This window comes from Aegilops tauschii, chromosome 2 (genome assembly GCF_002575655.3).
Source record: "Aegilops tauschii subsp. strangulata cultivar AL8/78 chromosome 2, Aet v6.0, whole genome shotgun sequence".
Classification (NCBI taxonomy): Eukaryota; Viridiplantae; Streptophyta; class Magnoliopsida; order Poales; family Poaceae; genus Aegilops; species Aegilops tauschii.
The window spans coordinates 84,227,879-84,238,015 of record NC_053036.3 but is presented as its reverse complement, the minus strand read 5'-3'; the positions used below and the strand labels follow the sequence as shown (position 1 = coordinate 84,238,015).

The following is a 10,137-nucleotide window of genomic DNA, read 5'->3' as shown; positions in this document are numbered from 1 at the left end:
CATAGGCTAGCTTCTAGGGTTTAGCCTCTACGATCTCGTGGTAACTCTTGTAATACTCATATCATCAAGATCAATCAAGCAGGAAGTAGGGTATTACCTCCATCGAGAGGGCCCGAACCTGGGTAAACATTGTGTCCCCCGCCTCCTGTTACCATCAGTCTTAGACGCACAGTTCGGGACCCCCTACCCGAGATCCGCCGGTTTTGACACCGACATTGGGCCCACCCCATTAAAATCAGGGGGGATGATTAGATTAGGAAGGAAAAAGAAAAAAAAACAGCCGTAGGATGAAGTGGGAGCACGGATGGGAGCAGGCAAGCCGGATCCCATAAAATGTGATGTACTCCCTCCGTTCCTAAATATTTGTCTTTCTGGATATTTCAACAAGTGACTACATACGGAGCAAAATGAGTGAATTTGCACTGTAAAATATGTCTACATACATCCGTGGTAGCCATTTGAAATGTCTAGAAAGACAAATATTTAGGAACGGAGGGAGTACCTTATTTTCTGGGATCATACTTGATGCTTGTTTGGTTTCATGATGATTTGTACCATGGTTTATAAGTTATTTTCCTTGTTATTGAGGACAATATTTTCTCAACATATCTTCCTTTAGTTATTCAGTTAATCTATGAAAAATGTTGAAGGTGTTATTCTGTTCAGATGATGGAAGTGATGTTGATAAGTAGAGACGCATGGTTTACTCCAATACAATTTACTCTATGATTAATCTTCATTTGATTTTCCTATGCTAATGACATACTATTATGTTAATCTAAAAGAACTCAGTATGGCAGCCAGTTGAGCTTCCAATACCTCCAGGACCTGAAGTAGTATGGCTTGGCTAGGGAAGTGATAGCAGTGGCAGAGTCTGAGCTTTGCTTTGAGATGAGAGAGGGCTGGATAGTGGGTAGTCTAGCTGCGAATGGTTTGAAAATTAGTGGCCAGAATTTGGAAGAGCGAATTAGAGACAATGTGAAAGTTTCCACACAGGGCAAATTTTCTCAAGCACAACCTTTGACGCTTAATAGCAACCTGAAGCCAACTTTTGAGACGACTGGCGTAGATACGAGAAGCACAATACTGAAGCTAAGGTGAGGTTCAGGCCCAGTGTTTTTTCCTGACTGAAGAAGGTGAGATTGGGGCGGCATCTCCATGTGGGCATGTTAGTGTTTTTCTGACCGAAGGGCAAACTAGTATGACAACATCAGCATGATATTTTTGAACATATATAACCACTCTGTTTGTAAATGGATGATATTTTGAACGGAAACAATCTCTAATATGCTTCTTTGACGGTTAATATCCCTTTTAAATTGCTTATATAAGAGGGAAGTTCACAGATTGGATTGGTCTGGGAGAAGAATTTTGGCATGCTAGGAGGCTTCTTACTGCAAATAGGATTATTCGTCCTGAGCATTCTTCCTTGTAGGTTGGTATATCCGGAGATTGATTATCCATACCTGCATATATCTTGGTTAATCCAAGTTACTGGAGTATTACTATTTACTGGACATAATTAGGCTACCTTCAGAAGGAAGAGTGCGAGGTTTACTGGAACCGCTTTTAAATGTATCAAAATTCAGTTGAAATTCTGAATGACATGACGAGGAAGCAGGCTGTGAGAAATTAAAAAGTGTGATCAACAGCTTTGACAAATCAATAATGTTTTATATGGGTTTGGAATTCCTGACAGAGATTCTAGTGGCGCAAATAATATTTGCCTATACAAACTATAGAAAATGAAAAAGAAGGACAATCCCTTCAACTTATAAATATACTAGGTTTCCAAACGAATCAAAGAATTATCAATCAAAACTACTAAACCTCAATGTAACAATCATCTTTCCTCTCTAATTCACCCAAGTCGGCCACTGCTCTACTCGTTGCTTGCAGAACCAACATGGCCTTCCTCGCTCGGTCCGGCGCCGGCGCCGCCCTCCGGCCCGGGCCGGATCTCCTCAAGCTGCCGCAGCACCTCCCGCGCCTCGGGCCGGGCCGACGGCGAGGCCTCGACGCACTGCAGCCCGAGCTTGAGCGTGTCCATGAGCTCGTCCCCCTCCGGGCCGGCGGCCGTGTCCCGCATCAGCTCCAGGTCGAACACCTCGTTGGTCCACTCCTCCTTCACGATGGACCCCACCCACTGCGGCAGGTCCATGCCGTTGGTCGTGTCGGCGGGGGACTTGCCGGTGAGGAGCTCCAGGATGATGACGCCGAGGCTGTACACGTCCGTCTTGCCGCTGGCCTTCTTGAGCTTGGACAGCTCCGGCGCGCGGTACCCCAGCGCGCCCGCCGCGGCGAGCACGCTCGAGTTGGCCGCGGCCGTCATGAGGCGGGACAGCCCGATGTCGGCGATCTTGGGGCTGGAGTCGTCGTCGAGGAGCACGTTGCTGCCGGTGAGGTTGCCGTGGAGGATGTTCATGTCGTCGTGGAGGTAGGCGAGCCCGCGGGCCGTCCCCTTGGCGATCGCCATCCTCGTCGCCCAGTCCACCGGCGTGTTGGGAGCTCGAGCTGAACCAACGACATGAACCAAATGTCAGAACCACAGCAGAGTTGAATCCAGCTTCAATGGATGAACAATTTTGAAGGAAGGAACCTCACCGTGCAAGAAGGCGGAGAGGCTGCCCTTGGGAATGTAATCGAAGACGAGCAGCTTCTCCCCCTTGGGGCCGAGGTAGTAGGCCCTGAGCGAGAGCAGGTTGGGATGCCGGACCTTGCCGAGCGCCGCCGCCTCCGCCTCGAACTCCTTCTGCCCCTTGGTGATCTTCTCCCGCAGCCGCTTCACGGCCACCAGGCTACCGTCCTCCAGCGTCGCCTTGTACACCGTGCCGTACGTGCTCTTCCCCATGATCTCCGCGGTGGCGCACAGCAGGTCGTCGGCCGTGAACGCCAGCGGCCCGTCGAAGTGCACCAGCTTGCCGCCCACGTCGCCGCCGGACTCCGCCTCGGACGCCCCCGGCTTCTCGCCTCGCCCGGCAGCTGCAGCAGCGGCGCCGGCGCCGGCGGCGTCCTTGCTTGACGCCTGCTTCCCGCTCCGTGCTCCGGTGCCAGTGCTGGACTTCTTCTTCCTTGTCAGTAAGCAGAGCAGGAGGCAGCAGAGCGACAGCAGGATGAGGACGCCGATCACGATCCCGGCGATGATCAATGCCAGCTCCTTGGTGCTGAACTTGCGGAGGCCGTGGCGCCCGGTTGCCCCCTGCGAGGTTGACGCCGGCGCCGGAGACGGGGACACGGGGCAGGGCGGCGAAGAAGCAGAGTAGCCGCAGAGCAGTATGTTACCGGCGAAGGAGGTGGGGCCAAACTTCTGGGCGAGCGAGGCCGGCACCGCGCCGGAGAGGTTGTTGTAGGAGACGTTGAAGAACTTGAGCGTTGCGGTGAGGTTCCCGAGGCTCTCCGGGATCTCTCCGGCGAGCGCATTGCCCGAGAGGTCGAGCGCCTTGAGGTCGTGAAGCGAGCCCAGCTGGGCGGGGATGGAGCCGTTGAGGTTGTTGCCGGCCAGGTCAAGCTCCTGCAGCTTGCTGAGCCCGGCAAGCGACTCCGGCACCGGCCCGTCGAGCGAGTTGTGCGCGAGGCCGAGAAAGACGAGCTGGTAGCTCCCAGTGACGGCTTCTTTCCGCGAGGACGAGGACGGCGCCTTGGATCCGCCCCCGAAAGAGTCGGGGATGCGGCCGGAGAGCTTGTTGTACGAGAGGTCGAGGAAGAGGAGCGACGAGGAGCCGACGACCTCCGCGGGGACCTCGCCGGAGATGGCGTTGCGGCTGAGGTTGAGACGGATGAGCTTGGTGGAGTTGGCAATCGAGGCCGGGAGGACGCCGGTGAGGAGATTACTGCTAGCGTCGAACGACTGCAGCGCGAGGCAGCGGCCGATCTCGGGCGGGACGGCGCCGGAGAAGCGGTTGTTGAAGAGGTAGAGGCCGCGGAGGTCGGGGAGGAAGCCGAGCGAGCTGGGGACGGCCCCGGCGATGGCGTTGTCGTGGAGGCTGAGGCGGCGGAGCTGGGTGAGCTGGCCGAGCCCGCGCGCGGAGAGGGTGCCGGCGAGGCCGCGCCAGGGGAGCGTGATGGCGACGACGTTGCCGTTGACGCACTTGATCCCCGTCCAGGCGCCAGAGCAGGCGCCGCCGAGGCCGGTGGCGTTCCAGGAGCGGAGGAAGCCGCGGGGGTCCGAGAGGTCCCCCTTGATGGCCTGCAGGCCCTGCCGGTCCGCCTCGCTGATCACGACGCCGTCCCCTGCCGGATGATGCCCGTGGGCGGCGGCCGCCGGCGGAGGGAAGAGGAGCGGGGCGCAGCAGCAGTGCAGGACGAGCAGCAGGGCGGCCGCGCGGTTACTGCCTGGCCGCAGCGGCATGGTGCCGGCCGGTCTGTGCACGAATGGAAGCAGGAGCAGGGAGGCGGTGGAGTCCGGGAGAGACGCTGCGGTGGCGAGGGGAGGGGAGTGAGGGAGGGGGCGGGCTCGTAGGTAGGTAAGGTGGGGGAGTGTGGTGCGGTGGTGGTGTCATAAATGTGGCGCGCCCGCGAGCGATTCCTGGCGCTGCGGAGATGGGCGCGGGGAAGAAGACGAGGGCGTGCACGAGGCCGCCAACGGCTAGTCGAGGCAGGAGGGGGGCACGAGCTAATGAATGGATTGATTCCCTCCCAACGGCTAGTTTCGGCTGAAATCTTCTGGATGCAAAGTGTACATGATGTCTGCGGTGCAACGACACGTATGCGGCCCGTCCCGCATCGTTCCGCGTTTGCTAATACTACCTCCTGTACGTCGACGCGTCATGGACAGCGCGGCCATCTTCACTTGCAAATTCAGTCCTGCATCGGGACACCATCATCCAAAGCTAATAGCATATGTCCGGTTTACATTTCAGATGAAATTCAATTAACATGAATAAATTTGATTCAAACTCAAACAAACCAGACTATTTTTTTACATAATAAAACCGAATGTTTTTCATCTAAACCGAAACAAATTCATTACATTTAGACATTTTTCAACTAGATCGGACCCTAAACCTAAACTAAAATGACCGCCGGATGCATTTTCCAGGGCCCATCTTCGTCCGGCCATGAGCCCCAGAAAATGAATCATCACCCCCTCCGTTGACATATCTTCCCCATGTCCAGCAGCATGCTAGTCAGATTGCCGGATACCCTGCAGGGATATACTTCAGCGAGAGGAGAAGAACAACCTCCGCTTCCACCGTACCTTCCCTATGTCCGGTTGCACCGCTCATCAGAGTGGCCTCCGCTTCCGTGAAGCACGGATCATGGTTAGTTTTCGGGACGGGGGACGACGATGGCCTACGAAGTGGGCAAGACACCACTTGTGCACGCCGGCAACTCGCTGGCGATGGCCTTCGTGGGATCCAAGCGACGGTGGCCTCCCATGATCTACTTTTTCCCGCTTTTGGCGGCGACTGCGGACGTGTTGTCCGCCTCGTTGATCTCCACGACGCCGACTTCTTTCTCCGCCGGCATGGCGCGGTTCCGCGCATGTTGACGTCGGATGACGTACGACACCGCATCGTCCACAATAGCATCTTTTCCCATGTTGTCGTGCTCCTCCGCAAGCTGGCTTGGAGCGACGACTTGCTGAACCACGTGTCAGCATGGAACGGCCACTTGTTCCTTGCGCGCCAGCCGGCAGCTTCGCCCATGGTACTGATGGCCTGGAGCGGCTTGGGAGGTTGAGCAGCGAGTTGCCTAGCTCGTATTCGGCGGGCCACCTGTCGGTGTCAAAACAGGCCGATCTCGGGTAGGGGGTCCCGAACTATGCGTCTGAGGATCGAAGGTAATAGGAGACGGGGGACACGATGTTTACCCAGGTTTGGGCCCTCTTAATAGAGGTAATACCCTATTTCCTGCTTGATTGACTTTGATGAGTATAGGGGTTACAAGAGTTGATCTACCTCGAGATCTTAATGGCTAAACCCTAGATGTCTAGCCTGTATGATTTGTGATCATCTCTATGGACTAACCCCTCCGGTTTATATAGACACCAGAAGGGCCCAGGGTTGTACAAAGTCGGTTTACAGAGAAAGGAAACTACACGACTAGCCGCCAAGCTTGCTATCCACGCCAAGGAGAGTCCCATCCGGACATGGGGGAAGGCCTCCTATCTACTTAGTGAATTTGTCCACCATAACAAACAAATATTTCTTCTTGTGGCTTCCCCCTTTAAGGGGTCCGACCGTATATAGCCCCCAGACCGCAAAAGGCCATGTAATGGGGATTGTTTTCAAGGCGGTCGGCGGCATGTGACTTTGATCGGCGAAAAGCTGGCATCCAACACAGTGCCGCACAAGAGCTTGTGCATTTGCTCGGGCCGTAGGCCAAAAGAAACCTGTACGGAAGGCCTTACTTACAAGGGCCTGAGCTGCGGCGTGATGGCCACCGAGACCAGCATGTATTTCAGCCAAGAGCTGCCGTCCTTCCTCTTCGGAGATACATCTTTGAAGAACTCCAGTAGTACTTCTCTTGTAGAGTTCTCCTTCATGAACCTTGTAGGCTTTTGAGTGTCGCACTATGCGACGGGCTTCATTCTGGTCATCAGGGAGCTCCCGCCTATTCAGGTAGGCCAGGAAAGGTTCGGTCCATGGGGCAATGACAGCCATGATTACATGGGCGGAAGGTGTCATTTCGGTACCCGAGCCCCCGACGACATCGGAATTGTGTTCGGTATCTGAGTGTATGATCGGATCTGGACTAGCATTGCCGCTCTCGTCCTGCCATACCACGGATGGCTTGAAGAGCCTTTCCACAAAGGTGTTAGGTGGGACGGGGTCACGTTTAGCGCCCATTCGAGCAAGGATGTCTGCTGCCTGATTACTCTCTCGAGCAACGTGATGAAACTCGAGCCCCTCAAACCGAGCTGATATTTTGAGTACGGCGTCGCGATATGTTGTCATCTTTGGATCTTTTGCATCGAAATCTCCATTTTATTTGGGATATTGCGAGGTTCGAATCCCCACGCACCTCTAGGCATTGAGTGCCCATAGAAACGGCTATCCGGAGACCGTGTAGTAGTGCCTCATATTCGGCCGCGTTGTTGGAGTCCGTATACATTATTTGTAATACGTACCGGATTGTGTCCCCTGCAGGGGATGTTAGGATGACACCAGCCCCCAATCCGGCCAACATTTCGGAGCCGTCGAAGTAAATCACCCAGTTGGAGTATGTGCTATACTCTTTAGGGAGTTCGGCTTCTGTCCATTCGGCGACTCAGTCGGCCAGCACCTGAGATTTAATAGCTCGGCGTGGCTTGTATGTTATTTCAAATGGCAAGAGCTCGATAGCCCATTTCGCAATGCGGCCGGTGGCGTCTCGGTTGTTTATGATGTCATTGAGTGGTACTTCGGAAGCCACCGTGATAGAGCACTCTTGAAAGTAGTGTCGCAGCTTGTGAGATGCCATGAACACCGCATAGGCTACCTTTTGGTAGTGCGGATATCGGGATTTGCATGGTGTGAGGACCTCCGATACATAGTATACTGGTTTTTGTGAAGGAAATATGCCCTAGAGGCAATAATAAAGTTGTTATTTATATTTCCTTATATCATGATAAATGTTTATTATTCATGCTAGAATTGTATTAACCGGAAACTTAGTACATGTGTGAATACATAGACAAATAGAGTGTCCCTAGTATGCCTCTACTTGACTAGCTCGTTAATCAAAGATGGTTAAGTTTCCTAGCCATAGACATGTGTTGTCATTTGATGAACGGGGTCACATCATTAGAGAATGATGTGATGGACAAGACCCATCCGTTAGCTTAGCATTATGCTCGTTTAGTTTTATTGCTATTGCTTTCTTCATGAATTATACATGTTCCTTTGACTATGAGATTATGCAACTCCCGAATACCGGAGGAACACCTTGTGTGCTATCAAACATCACAATGCAACTGGGTGATTATAAAGATGCTCTACAGGTGTCACCGAAGGTGTTTGTTGGGTTGGCATAGATCAAGATTAGGATTTGTCACTCCGTGTATCGGAGAGGTATCTCTAGGTCCTCTCGGTAATGCACATCACTATAAGCCTTGCAAGCAATGTTACTAATAAGTTAGTTGCGGGATGATGCATTACGGAACGAGTAAAGAGACTTGCCGGTAACGAGATTGAACTAGGTATGATGATACCGACGATCGAATCTCGGGCAAGTAACATATCGATGACAAAGGGAACAACGTATGTTGTTATGCGGTTTGACCGATAAAGATCTTCGTAGAATATGTAGGGACCAATATGAGCATCCAGGTTCCGCTATTGGTTATTGACCGGAGATGTGTCTCGGTCATGTCTACATAGTTCTCGAACCCGTAGGGTCCGCACGCTTAACGTTCGATGATGATTTGTATTATGAGTTATGTGATTTGATGCCGAAGATTGTTCGGAGTCCCGGATGTGATCACGGACATGACGAGGAGTCTCTAAATGGTCGAGACATAAAGATTGATATATTGGAAGGTTATATTCGGACACCGGAATGGTTCCGATGTGTTTCGGGTATTTTCCGGAGTACCGGGAGGTTACCGGAACCCCCGGGAGAGTAATAGGCCTTAATGGGCTTTAGGGGAAAAGACAGAAGGGCCTCAAGGGGTGGCCGCGCGCCCCCCATGGGCTGGTCCGAATTGGACTAGGAGGGGGCGGCACCCCCCTCCTTCCTTCTCCCCTCTTCCCCCTTCCCTCCTTCTCCTAGTTGGAATAGGAGGGGGGGGGGCGAATCCTACTTGGACCGGGAGTCCAAGTAGGACTCCCCCCTTTGGGCGCGCCCCCTCTAGGGCCGGCCTCCTCTTCCCCCTCCTTTATATACGTGGGAGGGGGCACCCCAAAGACACACCAAAGTTTCTCTTAGCCGTGTGCGGTGCCCCCCTCCACAGTTACACACCTCGGTCATATTGTCGTAGTGCTTAGGCTAAGCCCTGCGCCGGTAACTTCGTCATCACCGTCGCCACGCTGTTGTGCTGGCGGAACTCTCCCTCGGCCTCAACTGGATCAAGAGCTCGAGGGACGTCATCGAGCTGAACATGTGCTGAACGCGGAGGTGCCGTACGTTCGGTGCTTGGATCGGTTGGATCGCGAAGACATTCGACTACATCAACCGTGTTACTAAACGCTTCCGCTTTTGGTCTACGTTGGTATGTGGACACACTCTCCCCGCTCGTTGCTATACTTCTCCTATATAGATCTTGTGTGATCGTGGGATTTTTTTTGAAGTACTACGTTCCCCAACAGTGGCATCTGAGCCAGGTCTATGCGTAGATGTTATATGCACGAGTAGAACACAAAGAGTTTTGGGCAATAATAGTCATACTGCTTACTAGCAACGTCTTACTTTGATTCGGCGGCATTGTTGGATGAAGCGACCCGGACCGACATTACATGACCGCGTTCATGAGACTGGTTCTACCGACGTGCTTCGCACATAGGTGGCTAGCGGGTGTCTGTTTCTCCAACTTTAGTTGAATCGAGTTTGACTACGCCCGGTCCTTGTTGAAGGTTAAAACAACACACTTGACAAAAAATCGTTGTGGTTTTGATGTGTAGGTAAGAACGATTCTTGCTAGAAGCCCATATCAGCCACGTAAAACTTGCAACAACAAAGTAGAGGACGTCTAACTTGTTTTTGCAGGGCATGTTGTGATGTGATATGGTCAAGACGTGATGAGATATAAATTGTTGTATGAGATGATCATGTTTTGTAGAAGTTATCGGCAACTGGCAGGAGCCTTATGGTTGTCGCTTTATTGTATGAAATGCAATCGCCATGTAATTGCTTTAATTTATCACTAAGCGGTAGCGATAGTCGTAGAAGCAATAGTTGGCGAGACGACAACGATGCTACGATGGAGATCAAGGTGTCAAGCCGGTTACGATGGTGATCATGACGGTGCTTTGGAGATGGAGATCAAAGGCACAAGATGATGATGGCCATATCATATCACTTATTTTGATTGCATGTGATGTTTATCCTTTATGCATCTTATTTTGCTTAGTACGGTGGTAGCATTATAAGATGATCCCTCACTAAATTTCAAGGTATAAGTGTTCTCCCTGAGTATGCACCGTTGCTACAGTTCGTCGTGCCGAGACACCACGTGATGATCGGGTGTGATAAGCTCTACGTTCACACACAACGGGT

General features: G+C 52.5%; 1 protein-coding gene across 1 annotated transcript; it reads right to left on the bottom strand.

Moving 5' to 3' along the window:
* Positions 1–1,653: 1,653 nt before the first annotated feature.
* LOC109742579 (probably inactive leucine-rich repeat receptor-like protein kinase IMK2) lies at positions 1,654–4,479 on the bottom strand. The gene is made up of 2 exons (XM_020301675.4): positions 2,605–4,479; positions 1,654–2,514 (listed from the first exon to the last, which is right to left on the bottom strand). The coding sequence occupies exons 1-2, from the start codon at positions 4,346–4,348 to the stop codon at positions 1,883–1,885; spliced, it is 2,376 nt and encodes a 791-aa protein (XP_020157264.3). The 5' UTR covers positions 4,349–4,479; the 3' UTR covers positions 1,654–1,882.
* Positions 4,480–10,137: the final 5,658 nt, after the last annotated feature.